This window comes from Abramis brama (genome assembly GCF_963993115.1).
Source record: "Abramis brama genome assembly, chromosome: 1".
Classification (NCBI taxonomy): domain Eukaryota; kingdom Metazoa; phylum Chordata; class Actinopteri; order Cypriniformes; family Leuciscidae; genus Abramis; species Abramis brama.
In genome coordinates this window covers 59,661,965-59,683,661 of record NC_139963.1, presented here as the reverse complement: position 1 = coordinate 59,683,661, position 21,697 = coordinate 59,661,965, and the positions used below count along the sequence as shown (strand labels likewise).

The 21,697-nt window shown below is 37.2% G+C and overlaps 1 protein-coding gene across 1 annotated transcript in view; it reads right to left on the bottom strand.

Annotated features, from left to right (window-relative positions):
- The window catches only part of LOC311077763 (uncharacterized protein), a 65,256-nt gene extending 44,039 nt beyond the window's left edge, over positions 1–21,217 (bottom strand). The window contains exons 1-6 of the mRNA XM_084106375.1: positions 21,103–21,217; positions 4,088–4,417; positions 3,631–3,990; positions 3,051–3,140; positions 2,584–2,646; positions 2,086–2,148 (exon numbers count right to left, since the gene is read on the bottom strand). Coding sequence (XP_083962501.1) covers positions 2,086–2,148; positions 2,584–2,646; positions 3,051–3,140; positions 3,631–3,990; positions 4,088–4,417; positions 21,103–21,163 — 967 coding nt within the window. The 5' untranslated portion in view covers positions 21,164–21,217. The remainder of the gene's footprint in view (positions 1–2,085; positions 2,149–2,583; positions 2,647–3,050; positions 3,141–3,630; positions 3,991–4,087; positions 4,418–21,102) is intronic.
- Between the last annotated feature and the right edge of the window lie 480 nt (positions 21,218–21,697).

The following is a 21,697-nucleotide window of genomic DNA, read 5'->3' as shown; positions in this document are numbered from 1 at the left end:
ATAAGACTTTTTACAGTATTCATATATAACGCAAAAATCCCCTACAAGTTGTATGTGTGCTATTTAGTATGAAAGTGGCCATAATCGGTCTGATTTTGTATAGGACATGTATTGGCCTTATATGAAACACAGAAGGTAATTCTGGCCGATTTAAGTAAGGAAGATATATGGTTGCTGTATATGAACCATGCAGGTTTTTTTCTATAGAAGTTTGGTACCATTCTGGGCATTATTAGTGGGGTAATTTATGAGATACATCATAGGATAAATTAGCGTCTGCACTAAGCCATCCGGCTGATATCTCTAAATAGCTCTAAGCTCTAACTTTAATAATGTTCTAACCCTAGGTTGATTTTACTCTGAACCATCCCTTTAAGGGGTAAAAAAATATATATATTACAAATGCAAAAAGAGGGAATGTAAAAATATACATGTTAAACATTTGTATCTATACATGAAGAGTTCAGATGCAAAAGCCTCTAAGTGCCATCTGAAATTTTCCTCTAGAATGATCGTTTTTATCAAGCTTGTATGTTTATGTTCAGTTATTTCACTTTAATGGCAATGAAAATTACCTATTAATTGTCATTAAAGTGAAATATACGAGATATACCTAAATATACGAGCTTGATAAAAATGCTAATTTAAAAAAAAAAAAAATCAGATGGCACTTAGAGGCTTTTGCATCTGAAGTCTTCATATAAAGTTACTAAATAGTTGCAAAATATATACAAACAATATTATAATGAAGAAAACACAAACAACAATAACAAACAAACAACCCTTACAATTGCCTTAAATGTATGATATTAAAACTATATCAATAGACATGTCACACTAAAGCATTAAAGAACACCCTCTCACCCCCTCCCCAACCCCCCCAATCCGCCCGGCACACCTTTCATCTCATATCTGGAGCCGGGCCTCCTGTGACTCACATTGTGATCATATGGAGAGATCACTGTGAGATCAACGTGTTGACTGGGATGTAAATGAAGATAAATCTGGCCTTTTATTTGTAAACAAAACAAAACAAAACATTTTAATCTAAACTCGGTGTCACTATTTCTTCAGGGTGATCAGAGTTTTTTCTTTGTTTTCTGAGAAGAAGAAAATAAAACGATGAACAATCCTCTGTAAGTTTTTGCTATTTTAAATATTGCTGCAGATTTGCTCAAAACTCATCAGTATTTTATTGTAATATTGTCGGCATCTCTATTTCCTCTGGGTGCTTCGAGTCCTTCCTCCCTGCAAAATAAAAGCATTGACTGACCTCTCGTATGTGTTTTTATCATGATTGCAGATTGTTCCAGATCAGATGAGTGTGAATCATCAGATTGTGTGCGGCTCAAAACTCACCAGCTCTTCTTGCACAGATGATCTGAAGAAGAATCACAGTAGGAGCAGCAAACACTGCGATCTCAACAATAATCACAATCACTGCAGGAAACATGAGAGGAAGAAGAGAAACTGTACATGACTGAAGTCAAGGGTATTCAACTATCAACAGTTATTGATGAAGCTTTTACAGACTGACTGATAGTTTAATGTTATAAAGCTGTCAGTATAAATGAACGTGTCGTACCTCTGTATAATGATACAGCAGTCACACTGACTTTAGTTTCTCCTGGATCTGTGGATCACGTCTGTTAGTTCAGTTCAACACATAATGCCACATATACACAACATCATCATCACATAATACTTGAGCTTCATATCACAGAAATTATGGATATGTGCACGAGTCTGTCATCATTATCTTCTTACTTCAATCTCAAGGTGTCAGGAGGAGAATGACTATCGCCATTGACCAAAAATAAATCTATTTGATGCTTTATTCATTCATAGATATTCATGTTATAACTTATAAGTGAGTTTCTAGCACACTTGCATTTCTAAGTTTGCAGAAACATTGAAATGTTGAATATCTATTTATTGACGGCATCTAAAACATACAACGTTTCCTGAATGAAAACATTCAGATGCACAAATATTGAGGAATCCTTCGAGGTTGATGTGTGTGACAGTGATCATGTGATCATGAACTGTGTGTAAAAGCTGCTGCTGAAGTTCGTTCACACACACCTTGATTCAGAGAGATTGCTGTGGTGTCTGGAGTCAGTGTTGTTGCTGTAGTTGATGTTACAACTATTAAAAACAAGATGGAAACAGAAATATGATTACACAATGTACACAAGGCATTTCTTTTACACGCTGCTGTAGTCTAGAGCAGCTCCGTATCAGTGTGACGCTCCTGGGATGATATACTAACATGGGATGAGTTGTGTTTAATAAATCCTCACTATGATTTTATTAATTTATCATAGGAGTGGCGTGAGTTACACTAGCTGTATATTATGATTATTTTGCATCAGACAACAGACTGTACAAGACCGGTCATATGTATCAAAACTCACTGACAAATCTGACTAAAGAGCTTTTTTGATGATAATATGTGTGATGATAAAGCAGTCTGTGAGAGCCAGTGCAAACCACTGAAGCGAGAGACTGATGATGTGTGACAGTGATCATGTGATCATGAACTGTGTGTAGAAGCTGCTGCTGAAGTTCATTCACACACACCTTGATTCAGAGAGATTGGTGTGGTGTCTGGAGTCAGTGTTGTTGCTGTAGTTGATGTTGCAACTATTAAAAACAAGATGGAAACAGAAATATGATTACACAATGTCAAGGCATTTCTTTTACAACATTCTGTAGTCTCGAGCAGCTCCGTATCAGTGTGACGCTCAGTTCTGGTGCTGGGATGACACACTAACATGGGATGAGTTGTGTTTAATAAATCCTCACTATGATTTTATTAATTTATCATGTGAGTGGCGTGAGTTACACTAGCTGTATATTATGATTATTTTGCATCAGACAACAGACTGTACAAGACCGGTCATATGTATCAAAACTCACTGACAAATCTGACTAAAGAGCTTTTTTTGATGATAATATGTGTGATGATAAAGCAGTCTGTGAGAGCCAGTGCAAACCACTGAAGCGAGAGACTGATGATGTGTGACAGTGATCATGTGATCATGAACCTTGTGTAGAAGCTGCTGCTGAAGTTCGGCTTGATGTCTTCTCAGAGTTTGAGCTTCTGACTGGAGTCAGTGTTGGTGAAGCGACTGGAGCTGCAGAAGATGAATGTTCAGACGCATCAGGACATTAACATCATATTTTCATATTGATCATGACATGCAGTTTGTGTTCAATCATCACAGCTTACAGTGGCAGTAGTTGAGAAGAGAGATGTTACTGTATCATTTATTCCTGGTTTATATGAGAGTGAAACACAGTGAGCTGCTTCCCATAAACCTTCAGCTTTCCTGAATCAATGACATTATTAAGCCTTAGAATTCCTCAAACTGCATAAAATCATTATAATTCCCAATATTGACCTCCTACATGGGTCATACATGAAATATTGCATAAATCAGAAGAGTCTATTTTAGCCTAGTATGACCCATAGGAGGTCAATATTGGGAATTATAAGGATTTTTATGCAGTTTATGACTTTGACCACTAATATTTTACAATTGCCAAACGTATGAAGCCATCAGGAAGAGTAGAGCCAGTGTGTGAAAGTTTTCACAAATCTGTCAGAAAAGAGTGTTTTCTCACCTGAATACTTGACAGTGTATCTGACTGAGGTCTGGAGTTGATTTCTGTGAGTAAGCTGACATCTCCACTCTCTGTTGTTATCTTCATTCAGGAGTGTTGTAGTCAGAGTGATGATACAGTGATATTGATCTGATGATGATAATATCTGATATCTGGAGTCTGTCTTCAGATCAACACCAGCCTGATTCACCCACAACAGCTCAAATCCCTCAGAACGAACCCGATCATCACAGGAGACTCCAGTATAATATGAATACAACTGACAGGAGAGAGTCACAGAGCGGCCTGGACTGATCTCAGTCTGTGAGGATGAAGATGATGATGAAGATGAAGATGATGATGATGATGGAGACACTGAAACTGAACACAAGACACAAATCACAGACTCTTCAATCATCATCTGAGTTTAGAGGGAGAATCTGCCCTTTTTAAATTTAACACATGATCATAAACTTACCATGAAGAACATACAGATAAACAGGTGCATCAGTTTCTGGTCGGTGTTGTTGTCCGTTCACATATTGTTGGCAGACGTATAATCCATAATCTTCTTCTGTGACGTTCTTGATGTTCAGAGAGCAGTCAGACTCCAGACTCAGTCTCTCATGTCTCTCTGTGTCTTTCTTCTTTATCCCTTTAGCAATCAGCTCAACTACTACTGACTGACTGAATCTGTTAGAGTAGATCCATGTAGTTGATTTGCAGTCAGAAAGAGCTTTATTACAGGACAGACGAGCATTTTCACCAGAACTGATGAACACATGATCATCATCCACTCCACTGATACCTGAAACACAGTATATCTCAGTGATCATTATGATATTAATAAATGAAAACAATAAACCATACCAGCATAAAAACCAGAAGATTCAAATCATACAGTCTTTTTTTGGTGTTTAATTAACATTAACATTTATGGATAAACCAAATCAAACGCCTCTTTAAGAAGGAATAAGAAATACCCTGACTCTGAAACAAAATGTAAATACTATAATATCATCATATCTTGAACTCTTGATTTCAGCTTTGTCATAATCATTACTGGACGGCACAGGATTAGTTGATCCTCCTCTTCAACCGTAGAAAATACACTAATAACTGACCTTAAAAGCTCTTTATCTGTTCTGTGTTTCTCTCTTTCCTTCAAACTCACCCTACTGTGACTTATGCACAGCTAAATACAAAATAGCAATTCAAAACCCACAAAGAATATTTGTGGAACAGTTCCCAAAGGAAGGAGCAAAACTCAGGGAAGGTTTGCTGGGATCAGTAGTTCACTCTCCATCCAGACACAGTCGTGATGATACTGTACTTCTGTTCTCTGACCACACAACATCACTTCACTGAGCTGAACACTCGTTGTGTGTTTGATAGTGAGTTTATGATCAATCATGAGCTGAGTTTGGGAAGTAGTTAACAGTGAATTTGATCATGATTAGGGCCCTCTCAAGTAAAGTCATGACAAGATAATGCATTAACAAATCATTTAATACAATATGATTAGACACGCTAAGATAATATCTGTATTCCTTTACACCACCAGTACAACAAAACAAACAAAACAAAAGCTAAAAGTTATTTGTAGTTCTTTTATTATTTATTGACATCATTAAACATAGACTCAGCAGTCAACATCAGGGGTGTGAAGTAACGAATTACAAATACTCACGTTACTGTAATTAAGTAGTTTTTTTTTTTTTTTTCAGAAATTTTACTTTTTTGAGTAGTTTAAAAATTGTGTAATTTTACTTTTACTTGAGTACATTTTAAGTGATGTATCGGTACTTTTACTCCGCTACTTTCCTTCTGTTTGTGGTCGTTACTCCCCAGTTAACAATTTTTGGTTCCCAGAACGTTATTTTCAGGTTCTCAGAACAAACATTCTAACGTTCCCTGTTAGTTAGCTAGGAAAGTTTTCTTTACGTTAATAGAACGTTCCCTATAGGTTAGGGGAACGTTGCCGAAAGGTTCTCAGAAGGTTATAAAAAATAAATAAAAAATCTTTAATATTTATATAATTTCTATATTATAATCTATAATATAAGTATAACATAAATTATAAATCTAAATTAGGTTGTAAAGTGAGTTGAAAATACGTCTTTTTCAGGCCTAATTTCAACCGTGAGTTCATGATTATATTTAATATTCATAATAAAACAATTCATAAAATATTTGCAGACCATTTATTGACACATCAGATACATCTTTCACATAAAAAACACTTTCCTGATCACATCTTAAGCCTGTATTTGATCAAGCATACCCTAAAAACAGTTATATTGTGAAATATTACTACAATAAAAATAACTTTTCATAAATATACATGTAAATATATAGTAATGTGTAATTTATTCATGTGATGCAAGCTGAATTTTCAGCATCATTACTCCAGTCTTCAGTGTCACATGATCCTTCAGAAATCATTATAATATGATGACTTGATTCTCAAAAAAAATGTATTATCAGTTGTACGGCTTCATATTTTTGTGGAAACTACGATACAGTTTTCAGTATTCTTTGAATAGAACTTTCAAAAGAGCATTTATTTGAAACATTTTTTTTTTAAAACAATTTTAAAGTTTTTACTGTGACTTATCAAATTTTTATTTTCTGTATGAACATTTTTTCAAAACAATAAATCTTAAAAATATTGAAAATGTTTATAAAACAGAACAATGACCAATTATAACCACATTAGAAAACAGTAAAGGGATAGTTCACACAAAAATGTAAATTCTGTCATTAATTACTGACCCTCATGTCGCTCCAAACCCAAACGACTTTTGTGGAGAACACAAATGAAGATATTTTTAACAGATGCCTTGTGTGCGCAAACAATTACGTCTTTATTCACAAATGATGTATCTCCGACGCATGTTGCGCCATGAGATGGCCGGCTGATGAACCCTGATGAATCGTGGTGTCCGTGAACACGTGTCAGAGACGTATATTTTGTGAATAAAGATGCAATGGGTTTTTTTGCACACACAAAGCATTCACTTCGCTTCATAAAGTTGAGGTTAAACCACTGGAGTCATATTGATTATTGTTATAATGTCTTTACTACCTTGAAAGTTGTAGTTGCATAAACTGTGAAATGGAGGGACAGAAAGCTCTCAGATTTCATTAAAAAGATCTACATTTGTGTTTCAAAGATGAACGAAAGTCTTACAGGTTTGCAACGACATGAAGGTGAGTGATGAAAATGTTTGGTAATGTTTGACGCATTAGGTAAATCAGTTCCTCAGGGGCACGAGTAGATCTCTTCCTGATCTCTGATCTGCTCCTTCCACCGTCCCAATCCTGGATTATTGAGCCACGACAGAAGTTTCCACTTTGAATGCTTTAGCCTGGCTGTGTTTTCTCCAGCATCTAAAGTGAGAAAGAGAACAATAACCAAAATGTAAATGTAAAAAAACAATGGTTGTCCAAAATGTGAAGTATTTGGAGTTTTCTTGAGTTTTCCCTCTACATATTTGTGCAAGATTTCAGTCATAGATAAATTGCAAATGTTAGCTTGATTAGACATTACCTGTCTAGCGACGTATGTTTATGCTGAAATATAATATTGGTTTGTGTTTTAAAATCAGCTATCACATGTCATTTTGTATTGAACTGTCTCGTGTGATTAAAGTTTTGAGCTTCAGAACTTCCGATAACATAGTGAGCTTTTAGGGAGCGAATGTTTCAGTGTTTCACTGTAAGGATTTTGTGATAAAGACGGCCTTTAACCACTGACTACTGAGCTAGAGACCTGAGTGATATGCACCCAGAGTTTAGCACCTTGATTAGCTTGTTCAGGTGTGCTGGACTAGGTTGGAGTAAACCTCTGCATGAAAGTGGACCTTGAGAGACAATGTTGAGATCTCCTGCAATATGTTCTGAACTTACAACACTGGTGTCCAGACCAAAGTCCTGCAGAGTTTCTGGTGGTCCTGGATCAGCTGCTCAGGTCTGCTTAATTGGGTTTGGAGCTAAACTCTGCGATCAGGACTAGATGTCAAACAATACTGTAAAGGGGAGAAGACAAACAATATTATTAGCCTATGTTATAAATAATTTGTTCTGTGTTCATCTGTCTACCTGTACAAAGTATGCATCATGAATAAGCGGTAGGCTATATTGAATTTGGTCTTTTAATAACACTGTTTTACTACATTAATACTAACTACAAACCTGATAAAAATGACTGGGCAGTGGAGGAAAGCCTTATTTTGCCCTCCAGGTGGGCGTAATGGTGTGACGTCATGTGATAACTATGAATTAACCATACAGTGCATACTTTTAGGTTAAATAAATTAACTTATTTCCATTCATCCATTGACCAATTGTCAGCAAAACCTTTACAAAACTACAAAATCTCTCATATACACATAAGATGTGATTACAAGCCCACAATTACAGCTCAAGTCTATAGTTTACCTAAATTAACGTTACCTCTAGTTAGCCTAACAGTAGAGTTGAGCCGGATACTCGGCTGAAACGAGTATCCGGTACGGATAAAGCACTTGTGCCGAGTACGAGTATTATACGAGTAATACGAGTCAATATCTGTGCTCCGGTTGAAAAAAAAAAGAAAGTTATGTTGAGATTAGGGCTGGGCGAGAATATATAAAGAATATATCGATATATTTTTTAAATGCGATATGGAATTAGACCATATCGCATATATCGATATAGTTCAAATTTGCGCTGTGATCCTTGCTCCAAGCAAGCTGCTGACCCGGAGCTCTCTGCACTGCTCCTCGCGCCCCCGCCCCTCCTTTTTCACTTTGCGTGCGTGTTTAGAGCATGTTGTTATAACATGAAATAAAGTCTTTCACCTCAGAAAAACGGACTTTCTTGTCCTGTCAGCCGTTATACTGTAGTCGTAGCGCACACTCAATTGCACACGCAAATGCGGCGGCGCGCGCTGTGTATTGCCTCACTGTATATAAAGTGCAAAAGAAACTACGTGCATGCAACGCCGTTACGTTGTAAATTACACGAAATAAAAGTAATGCAGGTATGATTTTCATTCTATTCACCAGGAGCAGTTTCCATGTTTCATTAACAGTTCTTGTTAGTATTGTGTATTCACCGTAACTGTCGTTTCCATATTAACCCCAAAATGCCACTATTTTTCTTTGTGTTATTTTTTATATTTTTAAATGACTGTGGTGGCTCATACCAACATTGTATTAACAAAAACTAGTTTGGGACTGCTATTTAATAGCTTTAGCATAGGCCTAATGTTTATTTATTAGAACTAGTCTTTACTATTAGTCATATTCTTACAATTTATGTTAAGTAAAGGGGGACAGTACTTGTGTGTGTGTTAACAAATTTTGTGTAAACGTGTTATAATTTGCCTAATAATATTCTCTCTCTATATATAGGCAAATTATAAGACTGTTAAAGCCCCGCCCATTTCAAGACAACCCGACCCACTTCCAGGTTAAATCCCGTCCACTTCCGGGTTAGGCCCCGCCCAGTCCGAGTACAGATACAGATACAGATAATTCATATGGTTAACAGATACAGATACAGATACAGATAATGCTGTACTCGCTCATCCCTACCTAACAGTTGAGATGCTAACAGACTTTTGCGAAGACACTAAACCATTTCTATAGAGTAAATATTCAATGGAAGCGAGTCATTTACATCAAATAAAGTCTCAGAAACATTTGTATGTACTATTTGTGTAATTTTATGGACTAAACTTACCTTAAAGTAGTTAAAACAACAGTGAGTGATTGTCAGTTGAGCTGCTGCCTCGTTTCCATGGTAACGCCCTCCGCTCCAGTTCAAATGCGGCTCGAATGTTCAGCGCGCGCGCCCATTAAAACACGGTAGAAGTCACGCAGCATTTACATAAATTTAGAATTGATGGACTGAATTATTTGATAATCAGCTAAAATATCCTGAAACTTGATACATTAAGTGGATAGGCCTGTGGCCATCGCAAACTGTAAATTGAATGAGAATATGAAAGCATTGAAAATGTAAAACAATGTTTGAAGTTAATATAATATAGGCCTACCTTTAGAAATGGTAAACGTGGTGTAGAAACAAAATAGCAAAAACTACATGATATAATTATGAACATATTTTCTCATATACACAAATTTACAGTAACACGAGGAACAATTGATAAGCTTTACGTTCTTAACTAAGTATTTTTTAAATGTATTTCAAATATACAAAATGTATTTCAATATATTTAACAGTGCTTCACATATACAGTATGTGAATATATTAATATGCAGTTATTAATAGGCTATAAGTGCTGTTGTTTCGGTGTTTAAACTACTGTGATGTTTAATGTTTTTATGGATGCATTATAGGCATATTTAATGTAGTAATTGTTAACAAAATGTTTAGAAATAGGTGTAATTCAGCACAAGCGTTTTCAACGAGATATAAACCACTAGGGAGCGCTTTTTGCTGGATTTATGCCAAATCATGTAGGTATATGGTTTGCGAACGTATGATATTAAAATAATAACCTGCAGGAAACGTTCTGGGAAGGTTCTCTCTAGGTTATAAAAAGAAAACCTACAGAGAACGATCTTATTTGGTTCCCAAAAAAATAATCAAATGGGAACCATATGGGAACGTTAAGGGAACGTTCTGTGTTTACTGGGTCATTACATGCTTGTTTTAATTTTATTTTTATCCATCAACATGATTGGATCGAGTAATCAGTCTCGTGACTGTCATCAAATCAAATTAAGCACAGAAAACTTTGACCGCCCATACTATTCCTGCTGTTACTCGTGACTGCTGTGGAAGTGCATTCTTCAACAATTCAATCCAGATATCAGCGTCTTCCTCTAATATGCCAAGGCACATTTCACATTTCTGCTTAATATGATATAGGCTGGGCTATCTACAGTACAGGGCCTAACATTTGGTGTGAGGTTGGGGGTATTGTGTGACGAGTTCATAATGTGGTGAATTCCCGCTCCCATGTTTGCATTTCATACATTTCATACAATCCGTCTTCATTTGGCAAGTGCACTTGCGCAAAAACATTTTTCATGTTCAACTTTTGTTTGTTTTTTTGTGTGTGGATGCTGCTGATAAAACAGCTTCGCCGAGACTACAAAGAGACATGCATGTGTATGTGTGTGTGTGTGTGTGTGTTTGTTTCTTTTGTAAAAGTTTCCCAGATATAACTTCCCTATTTAATGCACAATTTTCCTTACAAATTATATGATCAGCATTACAATGTGAGTAAATGTAGCCGAGCAAATGTAAGGGATGATGTATGTGCAACAATAGCATGCTCGGGCTCAGTGGCCTTTCACCTAATTTTAAATGCTTTTTTCCCCCCAAATAATATGATTTAAATGGTGATGAGTGTACTGATTTGATGCATTTAAAAAAGATGGATGATAGATATTCTTCAATCTTTCTGACAAAGAACAAAATATAATGTGAGTTACAGTATGTGCAATTTTTTATTTATTTATTAATTGTAGTGCACATTGTTTATTATAAAGGGGTAGAATCCGCAGCTCAGTACTCAATACTCACTACTCATGAGTACTTTTAAATAAGCTACTTTTTTACTCTTACTCAAGTAGTTTTTTGGACAAGTACTTTTTACTCTACTCACACTACATTTTCTGGAATGTAATGGTACTTTTACTTGAGTATGTTTTTTCAGTACTCTTTCCACCACTGATTGTCACGATTAGCCGCACTCCCTGGGTGATTACAGACCTCTGGGCGAAGTCTTGTTTTGCTGCTGTGAACATTTCCTAGTGTTTTTCCATGCGTTTACCTGCCTGTTGTAACCTTGTCTGTTCCTGATCTCCTGCCTGGTTCCTGTATCCTGTTTGTTTGCTGCCTGCCCTGATATCCTGCCTGTTTATTGACCACGATTTTGCCTGATCTTCTCTCCTGTGTTTGCTGGTGTATGACCCTTGCCTGGTGACTATATAGAGGGTTTTCACCTACGTCACGATTTGGTCAGTTACCCGGATGCGCGGCCATATTGGAGGTACTCGGATGTAAACAACGGCATGGATTGCACTGTTTATGTACTACTGAACACATTGTTACACTAATTTCTGATGTCTAAACCACGGGAAAAACACATGGAAGCTGCGAAATCATATAGAGAAGGACTTGGTAAGCAGGAAAGAGCTCAAAATTTTGACAAACTTAAGGTAATATGTGGTAAAGATCTGAACGAGCTAGCTTCTCTAGTCCTTACTTCTTTTTCGTATCCCGACATTGGCTACGTTCAGATTGTCAGTCCAAAAAAAAGCACATGAAATCCGTTTCAAGCTACATCCATATGTGGTTTAATATCCTATTCAAATCACATATCAGGAAATCCACCAGTCTGAACGCTCTTTCTCGTGGTTTATGTGACTTTCTCACGCCACGTAAAATATAAACATCAGACGCTGTTATAGGGAACATGCTGAAAGTCGCTGCCGAAACAAGGCTGTGTTGTTGCTAAGTGCCGGACGAGCAGAAAATTATTATTTTTGAAAAGTATTTTGAAACCAGCGCGGATGAAAAAGAGTTGTGCATAAAGTAACCTACCAGCCTCCTACAGTTCTGCAGCTCGAGATGCAGTAGTCCAGCGCGGCGGCTATACATTTCCATATTGTAAAATTTAAATAAGAAAACATTTATATTGCAAATGCAAACCTCTCCATCAACGCAACATCATTGCCGTATTGTCAAAGAGCTGCGTGGACACACAAATCGGTTCTGAACAGTTGCAATACAGTGTGGACATCATTTTAGATCATATTCCAATCGGATACAAAGATAATTGGATTGACAGTGTGTATGTACCCATAGTTAACTATTTTACGTCAAAATTTTAGCCATAGTTAATGCTTCATTTACACATGTGGCTGATGCTGTGCCTCTCTCAACCACAAACGCCATCTTTCATCAGTTTTTTGCACTCTTCTCTTTAACTTTCGGCAGTCTATAGAACTAGAAATGTTTTTTCTCGGTGCGACCAATGAGTACAGACCAAAACTTGACCATTTTTCAGAAGCAATAATCAGCCAAATTTGCGAGTCCGTTCAGTTCAATGGCACTGTTTACGTTCAGTACCTCCAAAATGGCCGACTTCCGGATTGATGAAGCGTCGTGAAAACCCTCTATAAAGACAAGCTGCACTTGGATCTGAATGACTCCTATGCTTCGTAACACTTATATACGTTTATTTTCCTTATCTTAATAAAACGTTTACTTGAATTTTGTACTCTTTTGTATCTTTTGGTCTGACGACTGGGCGTGGGAGTCATGTCTAAGTATTTTTGTTACGATTTAAACTAGATGGATCGTAATAGCTGCGTTCCAGTCCACTTTTAGACACGCACTTGCGAACTTCCCAAAACACTTCCCCTCGGGGGAATCCCTGCCGCCATTTTGAAGTGCGTTCCACTTCGTGAAGTGGATGAGGAAAGTTTATATGGACAGACCCTCATTCCCTCGATTTTGACCAAGGGAGCGAGTCTACTTCATATGTACACTTCAAGCACCTATATGTCCCACAATGCAGTACGACTGTGACGTCACCACATATCTCGTCTAATCACCACCGCAACAAACAACTCTATGATGTATTAATTATATATTTTTTATTTAAAACAACCCAAACACACTTATATACATTTGGATGCTGCATTAAACAAATTCTTAAAGGGAAAAAAAAATGTAAATAATAAAACTCCACAGCTGATTCCAAGTGATCAAGGGCTTAGGACGTTCCAGTTCAGCCCACCGCAGTTTCCGCCAGTAGTGGGCAGGGTGGGAATTATGTAATTTTAGGGGCAAGGCCATTTGGCCTCCACCTTTTTTTTTTTTTTAGGGGCACCAAGGCCATATGACAGGGCACAAAGGCCATCGTACAATTCGATGGTTTTCCCATTCAGATTGATACCATAACATCCTAATTTGGAATAAGACATGGATTATGACTTTATTAATAAAAAAAAAAACATTTTTTAATGAGAGAGAGAGAGAGCGCCATTACATCCAGAAGGTATACACCCTCACACAACAATAGAAACAACATAAATGCCAATAAAAGCATTCAGAAACACCACAAATGCCAATAAAAGCATTCAGAAACAACACAAATGCCAATAAATTAATAATTGCCTGCATTGTCGAACGCTCTTCTTCATGCGTTTCAAATATGGACTATAATGTTCAGTAGAGCGCCCTCAGGCTGCTGGTATGAATTGAAACAGCACATCAGTATACAGCGCTCATAAATTCAATAAAATATTATTCCTGTCAATAGAAATCTGATGTAAACTGAGAATATATCAATATTTCTCCAAATCTGCACACTTTTGAGCTAAAAGCCGTGAGGGACGTTGTTTTGTGACTCGCTTTCATGGCGACAGCACAGGAGTTTATGAATGGGAGCGTCTGACGCTCATAATTCATATTAAAGGTATCGACTCATTTTTGCATTTCAACTCCTGACACAAATTAAGACATAACTGTCAATATAAATTTCTCAGAATACAATAGTGGTCAAATACTGAAACGTGAGTCTTATATCTTTTTAATGATGTAAGTTATAGTTTGTCAAGGTAATAACATTAAATCTTATAGTAACTTTGAACTATTAAAAAAAAAACGCTTCAGTGCGCCGACGCCGTTACCTCTGGAACCTTGCATAGGGCCCTTTTCTGAAAAGGGCACTTATCTAAGTTACTAGCAAATAGATTTTGATATTTTTAGGTCAAACCGTTCTTGTCTGTCAGTCATATAATGCAGGTCTATGGTCACGGTCTCAAAGAGCAGCCATCCACAGAGTCCAAATTAAAACAATTCCCCATCGTAAGTACACATTGATGGCCTAAGACACGAAACGAGCGGTTTGTGTGAGAAAACGAACAGTATTTATATAGTTTTTACCTCTTGTAACACAGCGACGTCCAAGTGATCTGAGGGCGCCCGCGCTTCCTGCTGTGTGACGTGTGCGCAGACTGGTGCATAGATAGACATATAGATTGCGCCTTGGCTACGACAGTTCATGAACGAATGCCGTAGCCAAGGCGAAATCTAGTGTATATATCTATGCACCAGTGTCGACAACAGAGTGTCGTTCTTCTGTTGGTGCTGACGTTACATGCTTCTTGCACTGCTGTTTTGATGTGTGAGATCATCGATGTGATTATGACACTGCACCTGCGCGAATCCACAAACTAATTGAAGTTCAGAGACTACTTGGGTGGAACTTGGACAGGGCCAGGGCACACAGGCCACTGTGGCCGTACGATGATTTTTTTTCACGGGGCATGAAGGCCAAAGTGTAGGGCAACGGCGGCCATGGCCGCGTGGCCGCGGTATAATTCCCACCCTGGTAGTGGGCACTCATGCAACGTAAGCAATGACGTACATCCGAGTGAACGAGACGGAGGGAAGTTAGCGAGTGAAGGGCATGACAATTTTGGACTGGAACGCAGCCTAGGAAAAGATGTTGATGTCATTTTCACGCAGCTGACACGCAACAGAAACGCCACGCAGCCAGTGTGTCGCCGGCCTAACACGCCGAGAGCACCTATAGTGCGCCACTAATAAGTGTCTCACCAGAAACAAACCCTACATACTGTAGTTCCAGGAAGAAAAGTAGTTATGACTAAATATTTATGAATAATTAAAATCAGAAAACGGTTTAGATCAAATTCAATTTATTAGTGGTAGTTATTAGTCTATTTTCCACGTTTAATTAGAGTATAGATCTATTCAATTAATGGCAAAATAATCTTACACCATTCTAATTATTTGTCATGAATAGGTGCTCTCGCCGTGTTAGTTGTGTTGTTATATGGTAATGCTGGCATTTTAATCTAATATATATGTTGACTTTGGTAAACCGAATTGATAATTATAGTCATGTTTGCATGAGTTTTAAATTGGGAATTTTCCAAGAAGTGATGTACAGTAATTAACTGTATTGTTTTTTTTTTTTAATTGTATATGCTTCAATTAACTTGTGTACGTGGCATATTTGATTGTAAACGTGCCTCGTGTGTGTCTTTACAGGTATGTTTGGGCTTTATTTTGAGTCTATATGTTTAATGATGTAAATAATTAATAAAAGAACTACAAATAACCTTTATCTTTTTTTTTTTGTACTGGTGGTGTAAAGGAATACAAATATCCTCCTAGTGCATGTTTAATCATATTTTATTAAATTATTTGTTAATGCATTATTTTGTCATGCCTTTACTTGCCCAGTCAACACTTTAATCTCACAGTGATCTCACCATGTGGTCACAACGTCATCAATGTGAGTCACAGTGAGCTAAAAGTGTAACTCTAAAAGTGTAACTCACAGCGCACTCTCTGTGGCCACAATATGAGCTCATCCCAGATAGAAATGTTGTTGTTCTATCAATGTTGTTATGTTCTTGTAATGGTTTCTGTAGATCATTTTATTTTGGTAACCAGAATGTTCTCCTAAAGGAAGGATAAAACATTTTAAACATGTTTAGTCCTAACATTGATAGAACATTATCCCCTAACATTCTTATAAAGTTTTAGCGGGAAGCTTCCCAGCAGACACAGGACTGAGCCTCTTAAAAGAGGTTTAGATGTCGAAGATTGTTTGAAAGTAATAGTTTGGTTTGGTCACCGTTATGGTGTAAGAATTGATAAATTAGGAAATTCCAGACAGTCTGTTTTGGGGGTGGCCAGGCCCTGAGAGGACAAAAGGACCTCTCTGGAGATTACCATTTGAACTGGCCCTCGTGCATCATTGAGACGAAAGTCTCACCTCCGAGTCATCCTAATCTACATCTCCTTCCCTCTCCCCTCACCCACCTCTCTCATACTCAGATGATCACCTGGTTTCTCCCAAGAAAATGTATAGCTTAATGTAAATGATTATCACAGAGTATTTTCATGTTTGGTATCATTTAAAATGTCACAGTGCGACTGGTACAAATGTCTCATTTCAGAATATGTAAAACACAAGGTAATAAGGTTTTTGAAGGTTTATGGATAACTAGAATACAAGGAGGGGTTGGCCTCTAGACAAATGGTCTCCCTACACCCAGAGGTGCTACCTCTGAATGCAAATTTCCTTTGTTAGCACATGTTTACATGTGAAAGAGGTCTGACTATTTAATGGAATTCAGCAGGGAGATCGGGGCCTTTTCTGTACCTCAGATCGGTCCGTGAGGTTGAGAGTGAGAGCTCTCAGCCTCACGTATTTCTTAATGTTGGGTATGCATCTCTTTTCTTTATTCCAGAGAATTTGATGTTTTGTATCGATTATCTTTGAATTGATTATGAAATTGGCATGATACATTTACCTGACATAATAAATTGTTACATTTGATTATTCTAACTGACTTTGATATTATTTTCATTGAAGAGTTAAACGGAATAGTCAAACATTCACTCACTTTTAGTGAGGCACAGATATTATTAAAACCTTTCATTTATGGAGTCAGATGAATTAACGAGAGAATACATAACTAAATGTGTTGTAAATTTAACCAACCAATACTTTGCACGAGTAAGGACAGAACACGTGATAACCTTCCCTGTGTATTGGCGGACCGGCAGATTGGACCAATTTCACGGGCCTTACAATGGTGATCAGTGTTTGCTTTGGTTGGGCTCTTTGGCCTTGACTATTTGATGTTAGTTTTTCTCTGGCTGCTATAAGTGTTTATTACAGCAAGATAAAATGTGATCAAGTATGCTGGCTACTTGTTGATCATAATGTGACGGTCTGATTTCACCCAGGGACTAAATCTTAAAGGCTGTCTTAAAGCCTCCTGTCCACTATCTAGCCGGGATCATTTAGATGCAGCCTTGGCACTTCACCAGGCGAGATCGCTGTTACTGTGGTTCAGTGCTTCACCAAAGCTTCATTTGCCCATCACTACCACCAGTGTTTTAATCAGAAAATATGGAGTATTTATTATAAAAACAAAAACTGTGCACAATAAGATTTAAACGCCTTTAACAAGACAAGCACAAACCTCGAGAATCAACGTGTGAATCTCAATAACGGTGACGTCCTTCATGCAGCAATGCATTCTGGGTGCATCATACAAAACTAATCAGTGGCTCCCAGAATGCATTGCAGCATGAAGCACGTCACCGTTATTGAGATTCACGCACTGATTCTTGAGGTTTGAGTGTGTCTAAGTGAATCAGTAGATCAAAAAATATTTAATGTTTTTTATACACATTTTATTTATTACAAAAATGTTGGATGTCATCCTATAATAAACATTACTATAATCAATTATACAAAATTAATAACACATCTGAAAGTCTAGAAGAGATCAGCTGATCAGAACACAACATCATGATTAGATTAGATTAGATTAGATTTCTTTATTTGTCATTGTACAATTTCACATACAACAAAATTTATAGACTCTCCAACGTATACAGGTAAGAGTAGTTGAATACATATTGCAATCAAGGCCGTATTGCTCATAAATAAATAAAGTGCTCGTAGTGCTTCACATAAGTTATCGTGTGTGTCAAGAATGTGTTGTTGTGATGGTTTGGGATGTATTTTCAGTTCATGGTTCATTATTGTGATAGCTTTGGGATAGAAGCTGTTCATGAGTCTCGTTGTGCGTGATTTGATAGACCTGTAGCGTTTTCCGGATGGCAGTAGTTCAAATAAGTGATAAACTGCCCAACTAAAGCAAACACTGACTATTAAACCAAACTATTATTATTAATAAATCATCAACATCTAAAGCTGTTAATCTCAATAAGGACTTTTGTACACATATGACAGAAGTAAATCTGGTTTGTAATAATTGAAGCTGGTAATGCTGTTTGTGGAGTTGTTTAAAGGGGTCATGACATGAGTAACCAAATTTGCCTTGATCTTTTGGTATATAAGAGGTCTTTGTACCATTAAAACTTCCTGCAAGTTTTATAGCTTAAGACGTCCTCCCCATTATAAACAAAGCATTTATTTAATCAAGCTCTCATTACAGCTCGTTGGGGATCCATGGTAAGAAGTGACGTCACGGTACGAAGTCGTTTGCATATGATCGCCTCCAGCGCAAGACAACTATGCCTCATTTCGCATCATCGCATCGTTGTCACCCCACAGGTGTTCAGAAGATCGCGATGACGCAGATGTGCTGTTCCTGGCTGTGGACAAACAAAATGTTTGAATACGCTACCGAACGATCCAGACGTCAGGGAAAAATGGATGCAGTTTATTTTTTGCGGATGTCCCAGTCACGGCAGTGTTAATTTAAGCGTGTGTTCTCTACATTTCAAGGATGACTGTTAGAACAAATTGCAGTATGATGCTGGCTTTGCCAGAAAACCTTTGCTTAAAGATCAGGTCGTGCCGACTATTCTGGGTCCCAACGACGCCGCAAACTGTAAGTAATGTATTTCATCTTAAAACTACTTTTAGCCAATGACGTTAGCCAATCATAACAGTGGGTGTTAACACTGAACTCTTAAAGGGGAAACACCCCCAAAACAGACTGTTTGAATCAGAGGATGAGAAACAGGGTGGGAAAAGGTCATAAATCACTACAATTTTAACGTTTTTTGTCCAAAAAACTATAATAATACTATAATTGCACTGAAGGAAACATAATAAAACAAAAACAAAAACCATGTCATGACCCCTTTAATGAAGTTTCCAAAATTTGACGTCTGAGCGATGTTGGGAGTCAGTGTCCAATAACATTTCTATCTGGGATGAGCTCATATTGTGATCATATTCTAACACAAGAAGTATTCAGCCCAGTTCAGTTGTTGTGTGACTTTTCCAGAAGTCAGAGAATGGAGGTGCAGTCAGGGTACTTCTTATTCCTTCTTAAAGAGGCAGTTTGATTTGGTTTATCTATAAATGTTAATGAATGCATTAACTATCATACATGTACTAACATGTAGTTAAGGCTGCCGTTATTCATGCGTGAATCCATAATGTCTCCATCGTAGTTCAGGATAACTCTTCAGTGGTTTGTGATTAGTTCATGCTTTCAATTATCATTAGTTCATGTAGAATTAAGTATTAATCCAGGTATTAGTACATGATTATTAATATACCCTTATTGTAAAGTGTTACCGTTTTTTCCTCACTTAATGCAAACAACACACTCTCCAGAGCAAACTATTAGTCTTTATCAGAGAGCTGTTCAAATTAGAGATGCGCGGTTGGCAGTTACAGCCGCGGACTCCGCGGATAAACCGCGGATCGGGCGGATGACGTGACGAAAAATAATATTTTAATTAAATTCGGGTGGTGGGCGGTTGAACCAATCAAATGAAAAATATATGTTTACACCAATCAGCAAAAATATTTAGTGTTTTTATACATATTTCTTATTACAAATTTTTTGGATGTCATCCTATAGAAACATTACTATAATCAATTATATGAAATTAATAACACACATGACAGTCTAGAAGAGATCAGCTGATCAGAACACAACATGATGATTACATCGTTATCATCATCAAGTAGATGACATCATCTGATCAAATTTTTCTCTTACTGTTCTTGCCATAACACACAGTTCCAGCAGCCAGAGAAAAACTAACATTAAAACATCAAGAGTCAAACTGACCAACTAAAGCAAACACTGATCACCATAATGGTGACATCGAACCAAACTATTATTTTCAATAAATCATCATCATCTAAACCTCTGTTAATCTCAATATGGTTGAGATACAACAAGTATTCAGCCCAGTTCAGTTGTTGTGTGACTTTTCCAGAAGTCAGAGAACGGAGGTGCAGTCAGGGTACTTCTTATTCCTCCTTAAAGAGGCACTTTGATTTGGTTTATCCATAAATGATGTTTTATTAACAAAGTTCGGGAGGAGCAGGTTCAGATAATTAACCAAATTATGCACAGCTGGAGATTAATCAGTAATCAAATCAATGACAGAGTATAAATTCACAGCAGACCTATCTCTGTTCATTGAAAGTTTGTCAGCATCCCTCCTCCACCCCATCTCCTCACTTCTAGTTCCATCTACACTTACCAACTGGGGGGAGTACTTTGGGTTCGGGCCTAACTCCGAGCTCGGAGCCCTCCCCCCGGACAGCACGCCAAATACGCATAAACTTATTGTATTAATTATATGTAGTTGTGAACTCGTGAAATGTTAATGAATGCATTAACTATCATACATGTACTAACATGTGAATCCAATCTACATTCATGCGTGAATCCATAATGAATCCATCGTTCATGCTTTGAATTATCATTAGTATCAAACTATTAGTCTTTATCAGAGAGCTGTTCAAATCACTGACACACTCTTAATATGAAGATAATTCTTCATCATCAGATGTTTGAGTGACACTATGTCCAGTATCAGGAATAATACAGTATGATCTGTGTGTATCTATACACAACTCTGAGATCACAACGTGAATGTGTGCAAGAATAAACTGAGAATGTTCAAATTAACTCTTTCCAGACTAATTCCACTAAATGTCTTTAGAGAAAATACAGATTTCTTTACCTGTGAGAAGTGAAGAGAGAATGATCAGTCCCAGCAGACACAGATCACACTTATCAGCCATTTTGTGTTTCTGTCAGTCTTTCTCTTCATTATATATAGTTACAGCTCTTCCTTTAAACATCATCAGCTCCTCCTCTGGTTGGTAACTTCCTCTGATCTCATCATCTGAGTGTTTAGTCCTGACTCTATGACACAGCTGAAGAAGCGATCCGAAAGATCTCTGGTGTAAAACTGTGTTGACTTTGAAAAGCTCTGGATCAGAAAGTGAGCTGAACTGTACAGTGGCGTCCAGAAACCAACCAAGTCCATAAAGAAGTATTATGTTTGACACTGAACAAAGTGCTTTGAATGAACATTTCCACACAAATAAATACAAACAATATATTTATCCTCTCATTAGCTATGTTTCCATCACCCTGTTTTTATGCATATTTTGAAGTTTTGCATCAGAAATGAGTGATGGAAAGGCAAAATGTCTAAACTTTATGTTTGGAAGGAAACCCAGCTATTGTAGCTACTGATTATTCGTCAGAGAAAACTATTTCAACATAATGAAATATAGTTATTTTTAAGTGACCCAATACAGTGTCCTCAG